This window comes from Penicillium bovifimosum (assembly GCF_028826915.1).
Source record: "Penicillium bovifimosum strain IBT 22155 chromosome Unknown utg000006l_segment0_segment0, whole genome shotgun sequence".
In the NCBI taxonomy this organism is placed as follows: domain Eukaryota; kingdom Fungi; phylum Ascomycota; class Eurotiomycetes; order Eurotiales; family Aspergillaceae; genus Penicillium; species Penicillium bovifimosum.
In genome coordinates this window covers 2,293,334-2,317,931 of record NW_026622715.1, presented here as the reverse complement: position 1 = coordinate 2,317,931, position 24,598 = coordinate 2,293,334, and the positions used below count along the sequence as shown (strand labels likewise).

The window sequence follows — 24,598 nt, the reverse complement described above, 5'->3', positions numbered from 1 at the left end:
TCAACAGCATCGCAATTGGCACAATGCCCTCGTTTCCAACTACCCCCCTAGTGCGGGCAAGACAAGATGGCCTGCAGATTAGGTACGGTGACACCCTTCGGTGATTGCGCCTGAATGGATGCTAATCTTGTTTCGCAAAATCTCTAGCTATCCGTTACCCCATCGCATTCACACAGCAAAAGGCTATCCCCTCCGATCTCCAAATGGCTCTTCGATCATTGTCTACGGCTACGATACTGGTCTCAAAGTAGTATGGAGAGGAGGAAGGCGGTTTGCAGAGCTAAAGTCCTCTGGCCCTCAGGTCAAGCCGAAGGCCGCAGAAAATGCGGACCCCGATTCAGTCATGGTCATTGACTCCGATGAAGAGGAAGAACCCGAACCAGTACAAGAAGAGCCAGTCGTCGAATTCAGTTTGGAGGAGAGCGAGGTTGACCCTGCTGCTCCTTACGAAGAGATTCTGCGACAGTTAGATATTCCCCTTGGATGTCGAGTCTTGGATGTGGCGGTGCCTCGCGTGCTCCCGGAAGAAGCTCGCTCGCCTCTTGACCCCTTTCCGCCTATCCTGAAGACCTCAATTGTTGTCTCAGTGGTCTGTTCCGACCTCTCTACCAGAGTCGTCACACTGCCACTTGTGCCTCCCCACCCAGCGCAAAAGGACTCCTCGAGCTGGGGCATCCAAACTCTCACAGTCAATGGGGCCATCATTCATCAAGATATCCCACGAAATGTAGCTATGACCTTTACTTGTCACGAACATGGCGACGAGCAAGAACACCGAAAGTCGCGGGGCCGGAATGGGAATCTCAGAAAATGGGATCTACTCGTGGCCACACATTCTGCAGAGGGATGTGGCGCACTGTTACTGCATCGCATTCCAATCCGCGAGGGATCTACTTTCCGTCTTGTGGAGGAAGATATCGTCTCCCAGCGACGGTTGTTGCCCGCACCTGCGCAGACGATCGCGTTCAACCCATCCACATGGCCATCCATCCGCCATGCCAACCTGCTCGTCGCTTTCCACCACGGATGTGTCAAAATCTATTCCTGCTTCTCTGTCAAGGTTTCAAAACCCGCACGGCGTGCTTCGTTGCCGCAGGAGGATTATGAGACCGTCGATACGGAAGGACGCTGGTTAATCAGTCTGTACCCTGGCTTCGAGCAAGGACCCAACGGACTCCCCCGGCGGAAGCCAATCATCGATGCCAACTGGGTGTTAGGCGGCCGAGCAGCGATGGTGCTCCTGGAAGACGGTGAATGGGGCGTCTGGGATATCGAAGGTGCTGGTCCTGGTGCCGCCAAGGGCCCACTGCACCGCCAGACGAGCGTCCAAGGTGTCACTGGCGGCTCATTAACCACATACGCAGTCTGCGGCCGTATCATGACGCCACTATCCAATACCAATTCTGAAACGGAGCAAAGATCCCGATTTGCGCCTATGACACCGTCCACAAGACGTGTCCGCGAAGATGGTTTGCTGAAGGGTTCAATGAGCACCGCCAGTCCGTCCCACCGTGGCCAGATTTCTGTCTTGCAGACAAATCCCTCGTCAGACATACTGCCCGATGAATCGATTCTCCTCCGCCACGGCCGTCAGAGCGCAGTCATCCCAAGCTTACTGTCTCTGTGGCGCAACGCTGTCAAGTCCACAGGCACATTTGACTCCTCCAACCGCTGTCGCGTCTCCCCCTTTCAAGACGTGAACCTGATGGGCCAGAACTTCCAGGCCATCGCACACCTACCAGCACCCACCCGCCGTTCCCGACAGGCAGAGCAACAAAGCTTCGATGTCCTCGTGGCAGCGGAGCATCAGATCATGATCCTCGCTCCAGAATTGACCGAGTCTGCCGAGGAACCCGAACCAGCAGTGAAAAAGGAAGAAACATCCGACACCGACCAACTGATGCTCCGACGCGGCGAGCTAGATGTCGAGGGAATGGGCCGTCTACTGAACGGCATGGCTAGCGCTAACGTGCCTATGCGCATGGGCAGTCCTGTCAAGCGGACTCGTGTTTTCGCTTGATTCCAGCCATAGTCTACTAATACCCATTACTTCCAATTTTCTCGCCCTGCTCACGTTTTCTTTGGCCGCTTATAGGATATACTCTTCGCGCTGTAAGGTGGAGCGCAAGGCGAGATCCATGCCTTGAAATTCCCTTCCTTCGGGGTGGGAATAAGCTCTGTATCGGATGCGATATATTAAAGACCATGACAAAAGGTGCCACGGCACGAGCCCTGATATTGCAACTGGATGTTGTTCTGCAATGTTCCGTTGCAAAGTCTCGTATTTGGCTTTGGGTAACCATGTTCGTCTCTGTTTTACTGCGGTTGTCGGTCTGTCTCTTGACGACTCCTACGTCGATAGCCGTGGTAGGCAGAAGCGGTGATGGTCATAGCTGGATGCGATGATTATGGGGATGAATGGGACATTTCAATAAAGCTGTAGATGTCATTGTAGATATAATTGATCTGCTAGATTCATATCTTGCATCTTATGTATGGGAATATTTTTAGTAGAAAGTACAAACTGAAGCCACGCGTATGTACCTATAAAGCTCGCTGCTGTCCATCCTTCAACAACCCACGATCACCACCGCCACCCTGCTGCCATAACCAGATACCCTCAACCGCCCACGCAGCAGCACTAGCATGACGACCAACGCCAGAAGCAAGAGGGAGCTCACTCCTTTCCTCCTGTTCATCCTTGCTCTTATTCCTGCCTTGGGTCTGGCCAGCATTGCCATCGGCTTCGGCAAGCATACCAGCAACAACACCCTCCTTCTCAATAACGAACCACAATCCCTCCGACAATTGCCCGCCGCGCTCTCCGAACTCCCCCCGGCCCAGACGGAACAAGATCCGGCCGATGACCTGCCATGCGATGCATCGCTGAGCGGGGAAGGTCGAGCGGGAGAGAATGGCTAGCTCGGGGATCGTGTAGCCAGCCGCATGTGGGTCTTCGCCGTGGTGGTGTAGACCCATGGTTGTCGGGAGGGCGAGGGATGTTTCGGGTGCGAGGATTGTGCCTGTTAGCGAAAAGCGAATTGCTGAGGGGGCCATTGAGATGGCGTTGCTGGCGGGGTGGTAGGCTGATGTTGAGTCTGGGTCTTCTTCGTCGGCGGATAGGGGCTGCAGCCAGGAGAGTTTTGAGGGGTCCTGGGATATCTCAGGGAAGTAGTGTGACTGCAGATCTGATAGGAAAGATGGCGAGTTTGGGTCCAGGACTGGCATTGGGGTCTTTGGCGTGGGAAAGTGGAAGGTTTCGAGAGTGGCTGGGTCGAGGGAGGGCTGTTGAGAGGCCGGGCGGAGGTCTTGGGGAAGGGTAGGTGGTGCAAGGTCCTGATTTCGAGGATGCGGCTTGGGAGTCGGTTTTGATAGTGAATGGGACTGGGCGCTGGGTTGAGCACAGGCCGGTGCAGATGCAGGGATGTCGAAGGAGACTGATTTTCTGGGTTTGGGTCTTTCTTCTGACTTGGGCTTCGGCTTCGGCAGAGGGGGCTCCAAGTCGGTGTTCTGACCTTCCTCAATATTTGCTCTGCGGAGGAATCTCTCCAGGAGCCCTGGATCCATCTGTTCCATCAGTTCTTCTCGTTCCCGTTGGATCTGCGCGTCCGACATTGCCGCCAGATGACGGCGGTTCTCCTCGTCAATGTGCTTCTTATCATCTTGAATGGTCGGTTGAGCTGTGGCAGGTGCCTCAGAGCTGGTCTGGGACTGGTCTGCTCGTCGTTGTTTGAAGGAAGACGGTTTGCGCTGGCGAGGGGCAGGGAATCCGGTCGACGAGGTCGTCGGCTTAGGGGCGGGAGGGATGGCGGTAGATGGAGCCCGTTCTTGGATCTCTCCGATCAGTGAGAATGGAGAGGGGATTTCTGGAGCACCTTCATCTTCATCCAGGTCGAGAACGAATCGTTCGCCGCGAAAAGCCATGGTGGCGTTGAATGTTGCGAAGGAGGAGAGGAAAAAAGTTTATGTCAGCGCGGGGGTGATGCGGCTCCGAAAGCTAAAAAATGGGGCTGCAGAATGAACTAACCTGATTGGGTTAGTGCAAGAGGTCGGATGTGCTAGTCCCAATTAGGGTTACTCACGCTGATGCGTGGCATCTATACATTTTGGTACGGCGTATACAGCTGGCGTTGTTCTTCTTTACTAGATAGAAGGAGGTAATACGTGCTATATTATCTCCGTAACAGTTATGTAGCTATTGTTGATATCTCGTTTGTAAGGGTGAATGATGTGAATGACGTTAATCGTGATATCCGTTCTAAGCTGCCAATTGGGATACACCAACAAGATCAATGCTACATTGGCTCGTATATCTATTGAATGAGAGGCAAGAGAAGCCTTGGATCTGACAAGCAGATACGAGAACACCTGATCCGAAACCTTCAGGTGTCATATCAGTAGATCAAGGTACAGCTGACGAAGTTACGTCCTATCTAAACGATCCACAGGAGAGAGAGAGAGAGAGAGAGAGAGAGAGAGACTATTGATGTCGGGCTCAATACTCAACGACCTCAATAGAAGAACTCAATGGACTAGAACAACTTTAATAGATCAATAGACGTCTATCTTATGAAGTCACATACTTACCAGTCTACATACTTAATAGAACTCCAATTCCCTTCGGAGCTAGACATATCAACTTGCATGTTCCAAGTACTTTACTTTCAATATCTTTCCCTACTTTTCTCCCCTTTCTTCGCTCTTTTTTTCCTTTTCTTCTTCATTTTCTCCTCTCCCTTTCTTTCCTCTGATCTCATTTCTCCTCCCTTCTTCTTCCGCCTTGTTCTTCCCTGGCTTTTCCCGAATACTACGGTTTTGAAGTTCCCAAGTCTCTCTCTCTCCCTCTTACTTCTTCACCACCAAAGATTTAGTTCTTTCTTGTGTTCCTGTCCCCCGAATTCGGGTTTCGACCTGATACCGACACTCCTCATCCCACCGTCCAACCCCATCTCATTCCTCCATCCGATCAAATATCATCAATCTGTCAAATCGTTCATTTTTGACATTTTGGTTTTCTACCCACCATGTCCACAGATCCCCCAAATATGGATGTGCTCAAAGAAGAGCATATTGAATCTGACGCCAAACCCGGCACAAGCGCCCGACGTGCCTCCGGTACCGCCAGGCGGTCGCGTCGTAAGAAGGAAGACGAACCCGGCACCAAAACAACCAAGAAGGACAAGGAACCCAATACCAAGGAACCTAAAGAAGCCAAGGAAAAACCAGCTCGAGCTCCTCGTCGTCCACGAGAGAAAACGAATAACAACACCTCACGAAAAAAGCCCAAGCTGGAGCCTGCAGTAGAGGCAACGGCTTCTGCTCCGGTAGTCGCCCGAAGCCCTCCAAACGCCCCTGTAGCGCATCAGCCCGCTCATTCTGCGATACCTACTCAACCTACTTTACCTGCTCAATCTGCCCCGACCTCTTACTCATCTCCACAACCTCCTACGGTTCCTACAGCTCCATATCAGCTATCGCAGCCCCCTCGCCCACAATTGCAGTCACCAGCACCACAACAACCTCCCCAAAGAACGAGCGGACAAAACTTCGACCCGATTCGCTCTGCCTTTGACAATCCGTTCCCAGCACCGGCATACAGTCCTCCAGCTCGCCCGGTCTCTCCTCGGAACGCTTATCGCGCTAGTGCATCGCCGGCGATCTCGAGCATCATTGATCCACCCTCCCAAACCTCACAATCGGCCTACACCCCGCTACAACGCTCTTCCTCTGGCCATGTATCTGGCATATCTTCGCCGGTGCCGCCAATGGCTTCCGCACCCTCCCATCCGTCCCTAGCGCACTCACCTCTTCCGACCCCTTCTCCTTCTCATGGCCTCTTGCACACCCCACAGCCAGTGTCTCAGTCCAGCCACTATACCACCCCCTACCCACCCACAGAGCAGCGGCCGACGCCTTTGCAAACCCCCGCACCGGAGCCGTCTCCACCGGCAATGCGCCAGCCTCAACCTCCCGCCCAAACGCAGCCCGAACCCACTGCGCAGCCGACTCCACCCAAGCAACAGCAAGCTGAAGCAATGGAAGTCGACCCCAAGGGGCAACCCGCTGCCAGTGCCAAAAAGGAAAAGAGCACGGCTACTGCGCCGGCCTCAAAGGCTCCATCTCCCAAAGCAGCTAAACCTGCCAAGGAAGCTCCTCAATTGCCTCAGGGATCTGGCTTGATCACCAATGCACTGTTCGGTGGCGTGGATGATTCCGCAAACCCATCTGACTCGCGCACCACCCCCAATATCATCGTTCATATCCCCCTGCAAAAGGGCAATCAGATTGTGAACTTTGCGCGATTGGCAGAAGAGCAATATGGATTTGCTGCCTTGCACCCTCGTCTTGCCGCGCACAAAGCACGTCTGGCCCGCGTGGCAGCTGCAAGCGCCGCGCTGGAACGCAATGATAAGAGTGCTAAAGGAATTTCTGCCGGCGAGACCGACGAGGATCTGAGCCTCGACGCAGAGCGTGATAGCGATGTAGATGGTGATGTCGCCATGGGAGGTACTAGTGCAGGGACTAATGGTGCGCCCTCGGAGGCTAGCGATGGGAAGAAGAAGCGACGCAAGAAGGTTGAGGAGTACGACCGTGACGATCCCTTCGTGGATGACACCGAAATGGTTTGGCAGGAGCAAGCTGCTGCCAGCAAGGACGGGTTCTTTGTCTACAGTGGCCCACTCGTGCCGGAGGGAGAGAAGGTTCAGGTGGAACGGTATGTCTCATCACCGTATCACTGTTATATACAGATTCTAATCTCTTCACAGCGCCGACGGTACGATCAAACGTGGCCGTGGTCGGGGTCGCGGAACAGGTCGCGGTCGATCTGCGGCCTCCCACCCACACGTTCCCATTGCAGCGGCCGTGCCCATCTCTCAAGATACTGGCTTACCATTGCGTGGACCTGGCTCCCGCGGCGGCACTACGCGTCGTCCTCGCGGCAACAAGAAAGCCGACGGCGAGAAACACGCCAACGCTAGCACAGCTTCCGGTCGTGGCGGCAGCTCAGGCTCTAGTCGTGGTGGAAGCAACAGCGCCCGAGGTGGGAAATCATCCGCGTCAGTTCCGATGCCGGACATCGCTCCTTCGCCGTCGACCCCGAGCATTGTCCCTGCGCCTCCTGGTCCTAGTCCGTTGGCAGGTTCGGAGCTTACGATGAAATAGAGATTATGTGGGTTGGGTTTGCGGAGTTCGGTGTTTTCAGGTGTCTGTAGCTGCTCAGGCATCCTCGCTTGCGCTATTTTGCTCTCGGCGTGTTTTATGTTTTATCTATTCGGTCTTGAGAAAGTATTTGCTGTTCCTGGTGCATGGGCTCTCTGTATGTATACCTCGCTTATTGTTACAGCTGCATGTATATCTTGCTTAACTTCCAGCCAGTCATTGAATTGCTTTTCAATAGTAGTTGATGTGACGATCAGGCAGCTTCAGAGTAGGTCGAGAGCATGGACTAGTCATGTGGTTGTTGTCTTGAGTCCTGTGACAACAAGTGGGATAGGTAGCTTCCTGGCCGATTCCCTTCTTGTTCTTCTCTCTTCTTCCTCCATAGTTGTTGTTCTCGTTAAATGCACTCGTTTTCCAAAAGACCTGGCCCGTAAGAGTTGAAGCCCAAGCCCTGAGCCACCTGCCATTCTTGATGTAAACCATCCACAACCTGGAATTGGCGTACTCGAAGGCAAAACTTTTGATCTATGGAGAATGCTCAGTTCCAAGAACCTACCTGTGTTGGCTTTTTCTTCGTAGGTACTTATGGGGACTTGGATGGCTAATACCTATGCCATGGGTGACTGAGGAATTCGATGTACAGACGAGACTGGTTGAATGTATATGTTTCTAGCGCGAAAATGCCGAATATTCCATCGAAGCAGAATGATCGAAACAATCAAAAAATAAGAAAAAGAGGGATATCCGTAGGCAGGGAGAAATAAGAAAAATGCTGGGACATCTAGTCTAGGCTTCTTTTTGACCATGAGAAGCGTGAATATACAGACCGGAACATCAACAAGCCAGCAGAAGATTACAATCAAACCCGAGATCGTTGTTATTTCGGTTTTCTCATGTGAACATGCAAATACATCTGGACCTGGACATGATAGAAAGAAAAAATGATATCATATCCGAGTTCATCAATCAGTCGCCAGATTACCGCGGCGCAGTGCCTGTCTGCGCGCGCCAGTTCCCGCCTGCCGAAACGGGCGGTGGAGGAGGCGGGTTGGTTGGAGGCGCGGTGCGGATAGGCATCGTCGTGGAGTGCAGGTTCGTACGGGGGTTGGAGTTGTTGGAGCTGGAGGAGCGGGGACTCATGAATGGGCGGGAGGGGGCGTCAATGGCAGAGGCAGGCTCGTTCAGATGCTGGCGCATTAGGCGGCGACCGGATCTGTCGTCGTCGTTTCCTTCCAGAGAGAGGTGCTCCAAAGAGGGTGGTGGTGGAGACCGTGTGGTTCGGGACGACGATGATGGGTAGTATTGGGTCTGGGATTGGGGGCTGTAGTGGCGATGGCTGGAGGGAGCCTCATTTGCCATCCTCAGAGGGATTTCGCCTGTTGCCTGGTTCGAGGGGAATGGTGATTGTTGTGGGGTTCGGGTGGACTTGTGGAGGGGAAGGGGCTTGCCCATGGCTGATGTGGAAGCTGCGGAAGAAGAGGTCGAAGTTGAGGTTGGCGTCGTGGTCTCCCTGAGGGAGGGTGGAACTGGCGGTCCTAGGTAGGATTTGCGTTTTTCTCGGTCCATCATGCTCAATGCCCATTGTTCGAGGTCGACTGGTGTGCGCTTCGCGGCCTGCAGGAAGGCATCCTTGTCCTGAAAGGGGTTAGTCAATATATAAGAGAGCGGAATACAGCAAGCCAACGTACGTATAGTTCCCTCGGGGTTGGTCGCTCCTCGGGCTTCTTCAAGAGACACTTCCCAACGAAGTCGTGCAGAATGGGCGGGAAAGCATCGCTCTTGGGCAACTTAGGGGCCGTCTCGTGGACGATTTGCTGCAGTAGATCCAAAATTCCCATGGGGCCTGCGCTGGCACGATTCCCAGCAACAGAGTCGGAGTGATCAAAGGGGAACTTTCCGACGGCCAACTCCATGACCGTCAAACCCACACTCCACACGTCTGATCGGACGGTGTAAGCGCCTCCCTGAATGCGCTCGGGGGCCATGTATGTGGAAGTGCCCACAAATGTATCGGCGATTGAGTTGACAGTCTCGGTAGCGACACCGAAGTCGCAGAGCTTGATGTTGCCGCGGGAGTTGACCAAGATATTGGATGGCTTGATATCGCGATGCATTATGCGGTGGACTTCGTAGAGGTAAACAAGACCAGCCAGGACGGACTCAGTAATCTTTCCCAGTACATCGACGCGAACAGGTCCAAAGTCCTTGGAAACGCGGTCAAGCGCTCTGGTTGCCTGTCAGCTATATTCATCCTCATGGGTTCCCCAGTCCACCTACCCGAGATCCATGTATTCCATGCACAGCACAATATCTCTGGCTTCATTTTGGAATGCACCATAGAAAGTGACGATATTAGGACAATTGCAGTCGTGTCCGACTCGAAGCTCTCGTAGAATCTGTTTCCGCACGTTCTCTTTGGCCTCCACACGGATAATCTGCGGGGGAACGAGGAAATCAGCGCTGGTCAAGAAATCGACGACGAGACACACACCTTTCGAGCCATCACCACCTTGGTAGATGCGTGCATCACCTTGGACACGGTACCGCCATTTCCAGCGCCTAGTTCCTTCAATGTGACCAGGTCTTCACTACGGAGATCGAGTCGAAACTCCAGTCCGATTTCAAGCGTATCTGTGCGGTTGCTTTCGCTATTTCCCACCGCACCGGGAACCTGTGCATCGCCATCAGAAGAATTGGAGATCGTCTTCGGAGCCGCACTGAGAGCGAGACCTTTGACGTTCTTGCGTTTCAACGTCCGAGCCTGGAACTGGTCCGCCATGGCGCTTGGCTGTGGGGGGCGGGGGGTATGTGTTGGGAGCACAATTCGAGGAAGGTGTGAAAGAGAAGAAATCAGAAACCCAGCCGATTGAGAGATATCGAGGGTCGTTGCCCAAGCCGAAGGGATTAGAGTGGTCAGAACAAGCCCCCGAAGTTAACAGCGGGGAAGCCGATATCACCTTGCGACCTTCTTGGCGACGCTGATTGGATCTTTCGGGCGCGTCGATTTGCCAAACTATCACCAAAATGTGCCGGTCGGCGCCAAATAGAAGGCAGAGAGATTCTTGATATAAGGCGAGGAAGAAGAAAAGGAGAGACGATCTTCAAGAGCTATAAAGGCCGCTACTGCGTCAATGAAACAACAGGCGTTCGGGAGTTCCACTAGTCTTGGGTTGTGTTTGGGTACTGATCAAGGCTTCTACATGAAATCTTTCTTGATAGAGGATAATATTAGATGTACAAACTTGGAATCTTGTACTATTGTTAATTGTCCCTCAATGAGTGAGGAGTGTAACAGTTTAATCAAGATATGCATAGCTATTGAGGATTCAACCAGGGCATCGTTGAATGTCCGACACAATCAACACACATAGCACGTGACATCAAACAATCAAGCCACATAGAGTTACCTAATGGGTACTAGTTTTGAGCCACACTAGCACCAGCCAATCACCGCCACCCGTGTCCTCCTTCGCCCGGTGGCCGTGATTCTTCCTCTTTACAACTGTTGCTTCAATCTCGCCTTCCATACTCCATTTCTCACCGCCTCAACGAGCTGCGCACTACCTGGTGTCGCATCTGCGTCTTGACATCTTGAAACTTTAACCCGAAGTCACAATCCCTTTGGTCCCTAGGAACAGGGATCTTCACCTTCGGGCAAGATGAGCCTTCGCGATCTGATCGAGGGTGAGGCGATTATGGATGATGAGGATGACAATGACGAGGGTGTTGCAGACGACTACGATGGCGAGGGCCGCGAGGGTGCGGGCACCCAGATGCACTACAATGACTCAAGTGAGGAAGAAGACGAAGAAGAGGACGACGAGGAGGCTGCTCGCGCCGTGAGATTCCCTCTTGACCTATGTATCTCTTATCACCCTGCTGATTAATTCCTAGGTCCGTGAAGGCTTTATTGTCGATGAGGAAGAGGAGGAGGAACGCGCCGCTCGCAAACACAGGAAACGTTCACGACCCAGCCGTGAAGAAGAGCATCTTGACGAGGAAGATCTGGAGCTCATTGGAGTTACTCCGAGTCAGCAGCGTGGACCCGCCACAGAGGTAGGTAAGGCGCAAACGATGATATGAATATGATCCTGATACTCCGGTTTAGTCAAAATTCAAGCGCTTGAAGCGAGGCAAGGACCGCGAGAGCCAACAACCAGTCCATGGCATCGACGATATCTTCAACTCGGACGAGGAAGAGGAAGCACAGCAGTATGCTCAACCGGGTCAGCGCCGTGGCCTGCGCGATGAGATGGACGACTTCATTGAAGAGGATACCTTCTCTGACGACGAGGCCCAGCTCGAACGAGATGACCTAGGCGTAGCGCCGGCTTCTAGAGTCAACAAGACCGGTCTGATTCCGACGGATACTTCGGGCTTGGATGAAAATGCGCTTGAGGATATGCGTGCTGCGTTCGGTGACGGCACAGAATACGATTTCGCATTGCAGCTGGAGGAGCAAGAGGACGCCGAGAAGCAAACCGAAGAACGCCATCTAGACTTGAAAGATGTCTTCGAACCGTCCGAGCTGGCCGAGAGAATGTTAACGGAGGACGATAATGAGATTCGTCTCCTCGATGAGCCCGAACGTCACCAAGTTGCTCGCAAGCCGTACAAACATGTGACGTTGACCGAGGATCAGTTCCGGGAGGAAGCAGTCTGGATCTCGAACCTGATGTTGCTCAAGAAGCGTATGGATCCCGAACTGCGCGAACCTTTCCAGCGCTCCGTTGCCAAGATGTTGGAGTTCCTGATTACAGATGATTGGGAGGTACCCTTCATCTTCCAGCATCGCAAGGATTACATGATTCATGCTGTCAAGGAGATGGCCAATGGTGCCGATCCTGATGACGAGTCCGCAAAATATGAGCTCCGCGCCGAAAAACTCCTGAACATGACCGATCTATGGGATATTTTCGACCATGATCTCAAGTTCCGTGCTTTGGTCGACAAGCGTGGTACAATCCAGAAGACATATGACAGCCTACAGAGTCTATTCAACATCACTGATCCCATTGTGGAGGATCTACTTGTCGGAGCCGCGACCATGGAGGAACTCCAAGATGTGCAGGATTACATACATTTCCAGTACTCCTCACAGCTGCGTGATCTGAACCAGGTGAACGGTGAGGCCAACGGGGAAACCCAACGCCGAAAAGCGACTAGCAAATCTTTCTTTGAGCGGATCCGGAATGGCAAAGCGTATGGTCTCGTGCGTGCTTTTGGCATCACTGCAGATGCATTCGCTCAGAACGCCTCTAAAGAAGGACGTCGCCAATACACCGAGGATCCCTCCGACCATCCTGACGGGTTGGCAGATCAGTTCGTCGACAACGATTTCTCGAACAGCTCACATGTCCTTAAGGCCGCTAAGTCGATGTTCGCCGAGGAACTTGCCCTTAGCCCGAAAATGCGCAAGGTGATGCGCCAAGCCTACTACATGAATGGAGTTGTCGATTGCTTCCGCACCGAGAAAGGACTGCGCCGGATTGACGAACAACATCCCTATGCCGAGTTCAAATATTTGCGGAATCAGCAGCTCAGTGATATCGCCCGTCGCCCGGAGATGTTCTTGCGCATGCTCAAAGCTGAGGAAGAGGGTCTCGTCGATGTCCGGGTGCGGTTCGAGAACTTTGACCAATTCCGCTCACGTCTTTACGCCGATATCGAATCCGACAATTACAGTGAGCTGGCCGACGCTTGGAACCGCGTTCGCCGCGAGGTTCTGGATTTGGCCCTGGGCAAACTGGAGAAATTGATTAATCGCAGCGTTAAGGAGAATATCCGCCAGGAATGTGAGAACCATGTGGCTAAGGAGTGCCGCGAAGCCTTCGCACAACGTCTCGACCAGGCTCCTTATAAGCCCAAGGGCATGATTCTGGGTACAGTGCCTCGTGTTCTTACACTCTCTACTGGATCTGGACAGGTAGGCCGTGATCCCATTCACTGGGCTTACACAGAAGAAGATGGCCGCGTTCTGGAGAATGGTAAATTCGTCGATCTTTCGTTGGGAGATGAAAGCCGTGGCATAGCCGATGGCGAAAATGTGGCCGCCTTGGTGGATTTGGTAGATCGTCGTCGACCGGATGTCATTGGTGTTTCTGGTATGACGCCGGACACCCGCCGCCTCTACACGCTATTGTGCGACATCGTCGATCGGAAAGATATGCGTGGTGCATCCTACACAAATGACCACGATGAGGAAGTCAGCGATCCCTTAGAGGTGGTCATTGTCAATGACGAGGTCGCCCGTCTGTACCACAACAGTCCCCGCGCCAAAATTGACAACCCAGGCTTTGGTCCTTTGACCCACTACTGTGTGGCCCTAGGCCGGTACTTGCAGAGCCCGCTCAAGGAATATGCGTCATTGGGCCGCGATATTGTGTCCATCCAGTTCAAGCCCGGCCAGCAATTGGTGTCCCAGGATCTGCTCCTCAAGCAGCTCGAGACCGCTCTGGTTGACATGGTCAACTTGGTCGGCGTCGATCTCAACGAGGCTGTGGCCGACACGGCCACGGCCAATCTCCTGCCGTATGTTTGTGGCCTTGGGCCTCGCAAGGCGGCTCACTTGCTTAAGATTGTCAACATGAACGGCGGACTCGTTAATAACCGAGTGGAACTGCTTGGTGTCAACGCGACCTATCCCGCTATGGGTGTGAAGGTCTGGAACAACTGTGCCAGTTTCGTCTACATCGATTTTGAGAATGCTGATCCGGATGCCGATCCACTCGACAACACACGTGTGCATCCTGAAGATTACGATATCGCACGTAAGATGGCTGCCGATGCTCTGGAGTTGGACGAGGAAGATATCAAGGCCGAGACCGATGAAAATGGCACGGGCGCTATTATGCGGAAATTGTTCCGGGAAGAAGCACAGGACCGTGTCAATGATCTGATCTTGGAGGAGTACGCAGAGCAGCTCGAGAGGAATCTGAACCAACGCAAGCGGGCTACCCTCGAGACAATCCGTGCCGAGTTGCAACAGCCTTACGAGGAGCTGCGCAAGCAGTTTGTCTTCCTTGGTACCGATGACATCTTCACAATGCTCACTGGCGAGACGCCTGACTCTTTAATACCTGGAATGGTGGTGCCCATCGCCATCAAGCGAGTATTCGAGGATCACATTGAGGCCAAATTGGACTGCGGAGTTGATGTGCTCGTGGCCGAGACTGAACTCGGTGTCCCTTACGACATCCCTGTACGCAATGCATACCAAGTCCACCAGACTGTTCCAGCGAAGATTCTGTTCTTGAATCGCAAGGGCTTCTCCTGTAATGTCACTCTGCGTGAAGAGCAGGTCAGCCAGCCCCTTCGTCGAAACCAGGCCCATGGCTTTGGCGATTGGGACGATGCCCAAGAGCGAGCCGATAAGGAGTCGCTGCAGGAGAAAACGCAGCGTGGTGGTCAGGCCATGCGTGTCATTAAGCACCCACTCTTCCGGCCGTTCAACTCAACTCAGGCAGAGGAGTTCCTGGGCTCTCAGAGCCGAGGTGACGTTGTTATTCGGCCGTCCTCCCGAGGCCACGATCACCTGGCTATCACCTGGAAGGTGGCACAAGGCGTGTACCAACACATTGACGTTCTTGAGTTGGATAAGGAGAATGAATTCTCCGTCGGCCGTGTTCTGAAAGTCGGAGGTCGCTACACTTACAGCGATTTGGATGATCTCATTGTCAACCACGTCAAAGCGATGGCTAAGAAGGTCGATGAGATGATGCTGAACGAGAAATTCCAGGATGGTAGCAAGACCGAGACCGGTATGTTTTTGTTTCTATCACTTTGTATTCGCTCAACATACTAACCTATGCCAGATCAATGGCTCGAGACCTACACCAAGGCCAATCCTCGCCGTTCAGCATATGCATTCTGCATCAATCCCAAATACCCCGGTTACTTCTTCCTTTGCTTCAAGGCAGGCGAACATGCGCGACTTCAAAACTGGCCTGTCAAGGTCATTCCACAGGGTTACGAACTACAGAAGAACCCATACCCCGACATGCATGCGTTGTGCAATGGCTTCAAGCTGATGTTCAGCAACTTGAGTCAGGGACGGAGGTGAGCGCTTCTCGTCTGTACAGTGTACTATCTTCATTTCTTCAGAAAAAAAGGGGTCCAAGAGGGATGGAATGTCTTTTTTAATTTGATATACCTTGGCATCGGGCATGTAACCATAATTTCTCTTTTTCCAATGGACGATATGATTTCTTCCTACCTTTACAAGTATAGACATGTAAATTACCAGACAGGGGCCTCAATCCTTCTGGGGTGTAAGCATGGTGAGCCCTAACTCAGCTAAGGCTGCTAGTAGCTGCTTAGGTGGACCGCGATGACATGGGGACCCGCCATGTGAACTTCCCCCTCGGCCTCGGTTTCAACTTGTTTCCACTTTGGCCCCTCTCTCTATTTCCTTGGCTAATACAAGTCATAACATTTGCAATATTTAATATAATTTCATCTCCCGAATGTTCCTGTGACATCAACTATTTAAGTGTGGCTTGTCCCCCGGACCCCCCCGCGCCACTCAGCCGCATACTTTGACGGGACACGTTCATTACAACCCAACCATGGCGGCCATGGAGGAGCTGGAGATTCACAGCAAAGTAGGAGAGATCATCCGCTAATATCCAACGGCTCAGCTAACTTCTTGCAGTCTTACTTTGTTCGTTGGATCAATGTCAGCGCGAATCATACAATCTCCTGGAGTATTCAACCTCATAAGAAGTCCGTCAACTTTGGCATCTTCAAACACCCGGGCCAATCTTCTGCTCTGAGCTCCCATATTCCGGCCTCCGATTCCCAGAGCACCGATTCCACTGAGAACCTCCCCGCAACTGCGAACGCCGGGGCGCGACAACAACAGTCCGCTGCTATTGAGAAGCTGACCGCGATCGGGCTCAAAACAATCAAATGGATCGGCAAGTGTGAGGCAGACAGAATTACTCAGGGCACATACGATGTCTCGGCTAGTGAGGGGGGCAATTATGCGCTCGTCTTCGACAACACTTTCTCCAAACAGATCTCGAAGACCTTGACACTTGTCCTACTCACCTATCCGACGGGCCTCCAGCCACATACCTCTGCGTTGACCGTTCCCCCCGGATGCCAGCCAGCGGCGTCGACCGAATCCCTGACGCAACCCCAGACTCGCCGACGAGCGAACAGTCGAGCTACACTCAGCTCGCACCAGGCCGATGTGTCGAACCAGAGTGTTCACACGGGACTGTTGCAGAAGCGGCGACGAAAGCGTCACCAAGGCTGGGCGCGTCGCTTCTTTTCGTTGGACTTTACCTCGAGCACCCTGTCATACTACCATGACCGCAATTCGGCTGCATTACGTGGCGCAATTCCGCTGTCGCTAGCGGCTGTTGCGACTAACGAAAAGTCTCGTGAGATCTCCATTGACTCAGGGGCTGAGATCTGGCATCTGCGTGCCAGTAATGAGCATGAGTTCGGTGCCTGGAAGCGTGCTCTGGAGAAGGCCTCCTCCAAAGCCACTCCCAAGGACAATGGCAGAGCTGCCCCTCCGCAGCTGCGGCTTTATGCTCCTTCGCAACCCTGCCCGGCAGAGGAGCATGAATGGACGCGCGTGGAGAGCCTTGTTAGCCAAGTTTCTGGGTCGCGAGATGCCATCCGCCGCCTTGCCAAGGATACAGACCCGAAGTATCTTGCTTCGCCGCTCCCAACGCCTGTTGACCGGCCTCGTTCGCGGGGTCGATCCCCCAGTCCCCAGCCTAGTGCGCACGAGACTGCGGCCAGTGAAGAGACAAGGCGGCCATTCTGGAAGCGCAAGCCAAGTGGACAGTCGGGTACCGCTAGCAAGCGTGCGCCAGCTAGTACCGCGAACTCTAACTCGTCGCAGTTGGTGGTGCCTCCTGCTGACAGCAAGGCAAAGCCAGCCAGTATCATGAGCCACGCCGATAACATGGATGAGATCCACGATCATCTGATGGCGGTACTGCGCGATCTTGATCACGCTGTATCTGAATTCTCCACGTTGATCGCCCAGAGCAAAGAGCGACGGCATCCGCCTCAGCCATCTATGGTTCCCCGGCGGAGCATGGAATCCGACATCTCGCAGGAATTCTTCGACGCAACAGATGGGGGTGGTGACAGATCTCCCCTCCTGACCATTCAAGACAGCGACGACGAAGGTCCCAAGGAGGACCGCACCACCACCGCTGCCGAGGAAGTCGAGGACGACGCCCCCTCCGACAGCGACGACGAATCCGCAACTCGCCAGGAAAGCGGCACAGCATCAAGCCTGTTCCCAGTGAAAGCAAAATCGCTGACCCCGCTACCTCTGGACCCCGTGAACCGCCGCACAAACATCCTCGCCCCAACAGTCCTGCCGCCAAGCTTGATCGGTTTCCTCCGCAAGAACGTCGGCAAGGACCTGTCCACAATCTCAATGCCCGTATCCGCCAACGAGCCCCTCTCGCTCTTGCAACGAGCCGCCGAGGTCGTAGAGTACTCCACCCTCCTCGACGAAGCCGCCCAATCCTCCGACCCCGTCGAACGCCTGATGTACGTAACCGCCTTCGCCCTGTCCTCCTTCTCCAGCAACCGCGTCCGCGAACGCGCCATCCGCAAACCATTCAACCCCATGCTGGGCGAGACCTACGAGCTCATCCGCGAAGACCGCGGCTTCCGCTTCATCGCCGAGAAAGTCTCCCACCGCCCCGTCCAACTCGCCTACCAAGCCGACAGCAAAGAATGGTCCCTCTCGCAGTCCCCCATGCCCAGCCAGAAATTCTGGGGCAAATCCGCCGAAATCACAACCGAAGGCCGCATCCGCATCTCCCTCCACGCATCCGGCGACCGCTATAGCTGGACACCGGCAACATCCTTCCTGCGCAACATCATCGCCGGCGAGAAATACGTCGAGCCCGTCGGCGAACTGGCTATCACTAACGAATCTACCGGCCACCGATCCATCTCAACTTTCAAAGCTGGCGGCATGTTCTCCGGTCGCAGTGAGGAAGTTACCACCCGTGCTGTCGACGCTAATAATCACCCACTCAGTCTCGGTCTGACTGGCTCATGGCCTGCATCCCTGTCTCTCACCCGCGACGGTAATCCTACTACAACCATCTGGTCTGCCGGTCCGCTGGTCCCTTCCGCGCCAAAACACTACGGTCTTACCGCGTTTGCGGCTGCGTTGAATGAAATCACACCGATTGAGGAGAATCGTCTTCCGCCGACCGACTCGCGATTGCGTCCTGATCAGCGCGCGCTGGAAGATGGGGATCTGGACCGTGCGGAGGAGGTGAAGGTGAGGCTTGAGGAGGGTCAGAGGGCGCGGAGGCGTGAGATGGAGAATGCGGGCGAGAGTTGGGTTCCGAGGTGGTTTACAAGGATTGATGGGGATTCGGATGGGGAGGTTGCTTGGAGACTTAAGGGGGGCAAGGATGGGTATTGGGAGGAGAGGGCTAAGGGGAGCTGGTCTAGTGTTGTGCCTGTTTTTGAGGATCGGGGCTAGACTAGCTAAGGCTTTTCGTAGGATGCTTTTCAATTACTTAGGGTTGTCCTGTTGGGACTGAGATAATACAGGCTCTTCACTCTATAGCGATAAATACTACTTCCGGTCTATTGTTTAGGATTGATCGTGGGATATGGTAAAATTGTAAGATTGCTTAATTCGCGGTATCCATTCGTTAACGACACATGTAGTCAGAGGTTGAATCTTGCAGAAACAATCGAATGGATGAGATAAAAACAAAGAAAATTCAAAAAACATGTCAAAAGGTCACCAAGGACCTTGTTTGGCGGAGGGAAGGAGCCCTCGGCGGGACCACCATTTCCAATTTCCCCTCGTTAAGGTTAACGAGTCACGACGCCCCCCATCATCGTCCTCCTCCTTGTGAGAAACTGATATCCGTGGCATAAAGCCGTATCCTTGTCAGTATCTGACCGCATAACGAAAACCGATTTGAACTAGAATAGAAAGTGAACGAAGAAAGAAGACCATGTAATCCGCCTTGAACTTGAGACTTGAGAGGTAGCCTATTCATCATCTTCCTCAGAGTGCTGAGCAGTCCAACGACGCGCGTTGCGATTCTTGGCCGCTTTGCGTGCACTCTGGCGATCCTGTGAGCTGTAGCCTTGGTCTGGCATGCGCATCATAACAGGAAGACTCTCCAGGACGGCCCGATTACCCTGGAAGTAATGTTCCGGGAAGCCTCCCTGCAGAATGCGGCGCAGAGCAGTAAGACGCATCCACTTCCACCAGCGGTCGATGGTCATGACTCCGTGGCGACCGATCTTGACAGTAAGAGTGCTACCGTAGTGGCGGTTGGTGTTCTGGTTGATGGCGGTATTGTAGCGGGGACCGCGGCGGGGGTTCTCGACAGTGGTGAGAATGGAAGCGAAACTGCTGTGGAGGGACTTCTTGTCGCGCTTGCTGATCGACTTGCCGTGAATGGTGGCCAGGCTCTGCAGCTGGCTCTCCAGCTCGGGGGTGTTGTGGTAGGCGTTGTAGCGCTTCAAGAGCTTGGGACCGGTTGTGGCCTCCATATCATGATCTTCGTCATCGTCTGATTCTCCGCTCGTGTCATCGTCATCCTCCTGGGGAGAGTAACTCTTCTCGTAGAGCAGGGCGATGTTCTCACCTGCTGAGATCTGCACGTTGTGATCGGTGCTGCTGAGCTGATCCATGAAGATCTGGATAGCTTCTTCACTCTCCCCTTCAAAGTCGTCGACTGATGTGGCGAGGAAGCCCCATTGCTGAATCGCAGCAGTGACGACCGTAGCATCATCTGCAGCATCAACGGACTGTCCGTCAGAGGCGACAATGTCCAAGAGGAAGGCCATCTGCTCGAGAATGCCATCTTCACCGGCACCTCCAAAGATAGTGCAAGCACCCAGGCAGTGGATAGCAGCTGTCTTGACTAGAGGAGATGCAGAGTCCCGAACGGTGCGGGTGAGCAAGGGCTCGGTGAGTTCGTAGATAGTTCCGTCGAAAGCAGAAACGGAGAGAAGTTCGATGGCACGCAAGCCAAGAGTAGCTTCACGCACACTGATTTCAGTGCGGACGCTTCGTTCAAAGGCAGCCAGTAGACTTGTCACGACGCCATTCAGTTCTTCGACTGTGTAGTGATACTTGGCCAGACGACAGAAAGCTTGCAGAGCTTCCTCTCGGCCTTGCACACTGCTGCGCTTACGGTCGAGAATCTCTTGAATGCGATCGCTGAGTTCAAGCTCCCAATCGGGATTGTCTTGCTCGGGGTTTTCATCATCGAAAGAGCCGATGCTGTCATTCCCATCTTGGTTAGCGTATGTCGATTGCAAAGAATGGGAACGCCATTGGTAATGACATCATCCCGCCACGGGTGTGGGGACCATGCGAAGATCAAGAAAAGAAAAAAAAATGAGAGAGAGAGAGAGGGGAGGGGGATGAGAGAAAATGTAAGGAAGCTTACCTCATGGAAGTCTCATCGGAGAGATATCCAGTATCTTCTTCGTCTGAAGCGGCTCTGCTGGCATTGCGAGAGCTCTGGCGCGAGGCCGCCTTAGAACTGGCGGGGGAGGCATTGCGGGATGCCTCACGGGAAGCAGCCTTGCGCGAGACGGTCTTGCCGCTCTCGAGTACTTGACGACGAAGATCAGGCATTATGAAGGTTTGAGAGAAAGAGAGGTAGAAAATAGGAAAGTGTCCTCGAGAGAGGAAATAGGAAGTAGAGAGGTTATGGAGGCGTAGTTTGCCAATCTTTGTAGAGAGGACCAGGAAGCCAAGAAAGTGAGATCTTTTTTAACCTATGGGTACAGAACAATAGTCGAGAATCAAGAAAGAGAGAAATAAGTGGTTTAGGTAAAAGATCATGATATCTTTCAAACAGATGAATAGAACAAAGAAAAGAGAACAAAGAAAAAAGTTAACAATGGCAAACGGCCGCTGCTTAAAATGGCGGACTCGTGACTTGGTCGTATGTAAGTTTATCCGATCTGGGCATCGGACTCATTTGAGTCATTTGCTCTTTGTTCCTACTTTCCACCAATCAGTTATTTGTCTGTTCGTTTGAATAAATTCTATTGATCTTACTCCGTAGATCTAAACTCTATTCAATAGAACAATGAAGTCTATTGTTTAGGTTCTTTATTGGCAACCTTCGACTTCTCTTTGCTGTACATCATGTGACTAACTATGGATCGTCGTCATAGTTCACTGCCTTAGCGTCAATAAGATCCTGGTTGAAGATCTTCATATTCATGACAATATACAGCTACTCGTATTAGGTACTACAGTACAGTACATCTACTATCTGGAATTCTGGATACAGCCATGGTGCTGAATGTCAGAAGTCCATGGAACGAAGGACAGTAAGGTTAGAAGATAAACAAGGCTACTTAGAAGCGTAGAACTACCAGATCAATGATCAAGTACACAGTAGACATTCCAGAATGTCCAGTATTCCCTTGTGTTGTTTTAGGGGTATCATTATCATACATCCAAGGAGAACTACCGCATCACATACTGGAGGATCTGCTGGGCTTTAGCACCCTCCAAGTACTCGCGACCTTCCTGTCGCCACTCATCATCCTCATCTTCCTCATCCCCAATCTCCAAATCAACCTCTTGGCTAGCATCGTAGGCTTTCATAACCGTTTCTTCATCGACACGTACTCCATTCTGTACCAGAACCCGAATGCACTGTGCCAACCGCGCAATCTCCCGGCGGGTCTTGGCCGAGATATCCTCGTTTTGGCTGGAGTAGATCGAACTCGATGCCATTTCTTCCAAGCGAGTGATCGAGACGTTCTCAGTAGCAGAAGATGCTGCCTCGGCCCCATCGGCAAGCTTGGAGATATGAATATACCCGTTCACTCCGAGAATGATTTGGATGTCACCACCACCATTGGCACCGGATACGGTCCACACCTGTCGTCGTGATCGCACCACACCACCGGTACCAGAGCCTCCGGGGGCTGCTAGAGAGCTGCCAGCAACCGACTTAGTGCCGCGACCGCCCTTAACACTGGAGCTGGACGCTCCACTACCTCCGGTTCCGCTGACGGCAAGGAAGACGCCGTTCCGCAGCTTTCCGTATTTCAAAGTCCGTGTGTGTAGTGACGCTGATCCATCTTGGTGCACGCTCTGTACTTCGGCAATTACAAGGTCGCCCTCGCTGAAAAATGTTCGGATCTGGAGTTCATCGGCAGTTGTTCGTCGACGCAGAATACCACCGGGAAGATTGATTGCGGAAAGAGGGAGCTGGGCGAGTAATGGAGCGGCGACGTCGACCTTCCACCGTCGGGATTGCACTTCGACGATGCGGCCAACGACTAGGTCGCCAATCTCGGGGATGTAGCGGGCGCGCATGGGGGTCACAGAGAGTAGCTTATTTGTCTTTAGAACTGTGCCGGCGACAGTGGCAATGATAGATGTCGAGAGCGGAGTGGTGTACGTGCCGTGGCCTCTGCAAAATATTAGAGCTGGGAACAAGAAAAGTGACAACGCGAGCCCGCGCCAGTTCCGCCGACTTCAAGGTTGCACCTACCTCATCCATTGCGGATCATCCGTGACCACCTCTCCAGGTGTAACGATTCCTGTGGCGATATTCGACTCTCCTTGTAAACGCTGTCGCTTGTGAGGCCTGGAGGTGCCCGTCATCTCGACATCCTCATCGGAGGCCACGGACAAGGAGTCATCCGAGTCAGCGTTGTAGGGAGCAGCATTCTCCACCACTGGAGCAAGAATAGTAATCGCCATCGTGATTGCGTCTGTTATCGATTGTGGTCGCTCACGAGGTTCTAGTGGTGTCCGGTGCGTGGCAGAGGGAAAAAGTGAGCGCACGTGATTACTCCACTATGGCCGTACTCCGTACTGTCCGTAACGATGTACCCGGCATAATAACTCCCCACCGCCTGTGCGGCGTAGGCGGTGGGGGGTTATTATGCCGGGTACGGAGTACATCACGGACTCCATCCAGCCCTACATCCTACCATATGCAAGCATACAATACACGCTAGATTGATTGAAACTACCTATGTCAACTTCTACACAATGGAAATGATATGTCATGTCATTCTTAATCGGTGAGCCAAGCCAACGCCGCTATTGATACATTCCAAGAATTACTGCTGTGAAGCAGATAAGCTACTCAAGGCTTTTTGGCCCCTTTGCTTGCATTGGGATTGGGCTCTTCCTTCTTCTTTTTTGAACGACTGCTGCCGCCCTTGGGGCGATACCCAGTGTCTTCTTCACGCTTGCGTTTGTTCTTGGGGGTAGGATGGGTCTCCGTTCCATCTTCGTCGAACAGGTCCTCATCTTTGCGCTGGGCCGGCGCTCGCTTGGAAGATCGCTGGTTGGAAGGGCGAGAAGCAGACTTCTCAGAGGCAATCTCGTTATCCTGAAGAGTCTGGGGTTGGTTGCGACGTAGCCAGTTGTACACCGATGCGGGATTTCGGATAGTAAGCTCACGCTCGCGCTCTGCCAGCGTGGGGCGATCTGGAATGCGTGCGAGCTGCACGGCAGCTGCCTCATCACCCAGCTTGGCGTCCAGGGCAAGGTAATATTCAGTTTCATGCTCTGGTGTGAAGTATCCAAGTTGGCGTTCACAGTCATTATCAGGCTTCTTTTCAACGGCATCTGGGCTGATGTGATAGTTTTGAGACAAAGAGCTATACTGCTGGGCCGGTGCAAACGCCTTGTTCCGTTTGATATTGTCTTCAATCGTGCGATAGGCACTTGCATCGATGCTGCCTGCAGCCAAGGCAGCTTTAGCTTCTTTCCAAGCTTGTTTCGCCAGTGTCGCATCATTGATTAGAGGTGCAATTTCCTGCTCGGGGGTGAGTAGCAAGGGAGGAGGGTCGGTTGGCAGGCTAAGGTCGAACCGCAGGTCTGGCGAGACATGTATGCTTTCATTGAACTCGAGCAGAACCTCAAGTAATTGACTAGTACGGAGTATCAGCAATGACGCATCATCCAAGGGGAACTTTGTAGATGTCATACTCATTTTGTTCTCGAATGCGCTTAGACAGGTCCTCAATGCGCAATTCCTCGCGGATCAAATTCTCATTTTCCCGTGTCCCATACTCAAACTTGACTTTGAGCTTGGCATATTTCTTCCTGAATAGAAGAAAGAAGTCAGCATTGTACTACCGGGCTGATTGACAGAACTCGTACTTGAAAGACCGGACCACTTGTTTTGCGGGCCCAGGTCCTGATGCCGGTGCATCTGGCAATGTCTCAGCGACAGACCGGTTGTCGTTTGGTTCCGCCATGATGTGTGAGTGAAAGTAGTTCGGATGGAGGGAGGAAGGGGATGTGTCTAGGTGGTTGGTCACCGCGAGGTCGCGCCAAGGAGCGGACTGCGTGGAAGGCGTGTCCGGACCCCCGTAAAAAATTTAGATTATTGCCGATCTGAGTTTATTGCGAATGTACCTCTTAACTTTTGGTTCAATCAACTATTGTCCTTTAACTTCTTACTTCCTATCA

The 24,598-nt window shown here is 52.9% G+C and overlaps 9 protein-coding genes across 9 annotated transcripts; 4 read left to right on the top strand and 5 right to left on the bottom strand.

The window, feature by feature from the left end:
* Positions 1-23: 23 nt before the first annotated feature.
* On the top strand, positions 24-2,020 carry N7515_008515 (uncharacterized protein; the record flags this gene model as incomplete). The annotated part of the gene is made up of 2 exons (XM_056669259.1): positions 24-82; positions 148-2,020. 2 exons carry the CDS (start codon positions 24-26, stop codon positions 2,018-2,020), a joined length of 1,932 nt encoding a protein of 643 aa, XP_056519089.1.
* Positions 2,021-2,544: 524 nt separating this feature from the next.
* On the bottom strand, positions 2,545-3,924 carry N7515_008514 (RPAP1 family protein; the record flags this gene model as incomplete). Its single annotated transcript, XM_056669258.1, has 1 exon — positions 2,545-3,924. One exon carries the CDS (start codon positions 3,922-3,924, stop codon positions 2,545-2,547), a length of 1,380 nt encoding a protein of 459 aa, XP_056519088.1.
* Positions 3,925-5,024: 1,100 nt separating this feature from the next.
* N7515_008513 (uncharacterized protein) lies at positions 5,025-7,164 on the top strand (the record flags this gene model as incomplete). Its single annotated transcript, XM_056669257.1, has 2 exons — positions 5,025-6,715; positions 6,768-7,164. The coding sequence occupies 2 exons, from the start codon at positions 5,025-5,027 to the stop codon at positions 7,162-7,164; spliced, it is 2,088 nt and encodes a 695-aa protein (XP_056519087.1).
* A 975-nt stretch (positions 7,165-8,139) lies between these two features.
* On the bottom strand, positions 8,140-9,940 carry ste7 (MAP kinase kinase Ste7; the record flags this gene model as incomplete). Its single annotated transcript, XM_056669256.1, has 4 exons — positions 8,140-8,796; positions 8,850-9,387; positions 9,439-9,596; positions 9,653-9,940. 4 exons carry the CDS (start codon positions 9,938-9,940, stop codon positions 8,140-8,142), a joined length of 1,641 nt encoding a protein of 546 aa, XP_056519086.1.
* An 880-nt stretch (positions 9,941-10,820) lies between these two features.
* Positions 10,821-15,223, top strand: spt6 (chromatin-remodeling histone chaperone SPT6; the record flags this gene model as incomplete). Its single annotated transcript, XM_056669255.1, has 4 exons — positions 10,821-11,000; positions 11,056-11,217; positions 11,270-14,921; positions 14,976-15,223. The coding sequence occupies 4 exons, from the start codon at positions 10,821-10,823 to the stop codon at positions 15,221-15,223; spliced, it is 4,242 nt and encodes a 1,413-aa protein (XP_056519085.1).
* A 505-nt stretch (positions 15,224-15,728) lies between these two features.
* On the top strand, positions 15,729-18,643 carry N7515_008510 (oxysterol-binding protein related protein OSH3; the record flags this gene model as incomplete). Its single annotated transcript, XM_056669254.1, has 2 exons — positions 15,729-15,764; positions 15,815-18,643. The coding sequence occupies 2 exons, from the start codon at positions 15,729-15,731 to the stop codon at positions 18,641-18,643; spliced, it is 2,865 nt and encodes a 954-aa protein (XP_056519084.1).
* Positions 18,644-19,167: 524 nt separating this feature from the next.
* N7515_008509 (IFRD domain-containing protein) lies at positions 19,168-20,773 on the bottom strand (the record flags this gene model as incomplete). Its single annotated transcript, XM_056669253.1, has 2 exons — positions 19,168-20,413; positions 20,583-20,773. The coding sequence occupies 2 exons, from the start codon at positions 20,771-20,773 to the stop codon at positions 19,168-19,170; spliced, it is 1,437 nt and encodes a 478-aa protein (XP_056519083.1).
* Positions 20,774-21,619: 846 nt separating this feature from the next.
* Positions 21,620-22,870, bottom strand: N7515_008508 (exosome non-catalytic core subunit RRP4; the record flags this gene model as incomplete). The annotated part of the gene is made up of 2 exons (XM_056669252.1): positions 21,620-22,577; positions 22,659-22,870. 2 exons carry the CDS (start codon positions 22,868-22,870, stop codon positions 21,620-21,622), a joined length of 1,170 nt encoding a protein of 389 aa, XP_056519082.1.
* Positions 22,871-23,261: 391 nt separating this feature from the next.
* On the bottom strand, positions 23,262-24,384 carry N7515_008507 (uncharacterized protein; the record flags this gene model as incomplete). Its single annotated transcript, XM_056669251.1, has 3 exons — positions 23,262-24,054; positions 24,113-24,229; positions 24,287-24,384. The coding sequence occupies 3 exons, from the start codon at positions 24,382-24,384 to the stop codon at positions 23,262-23,264; spliced, it is 1,008 nt and encodes a 335-aa protein (XP_056519081.1).
* Between the last annotated feature and the right edge of the window lie 214 nt (positions 24,385-24,598).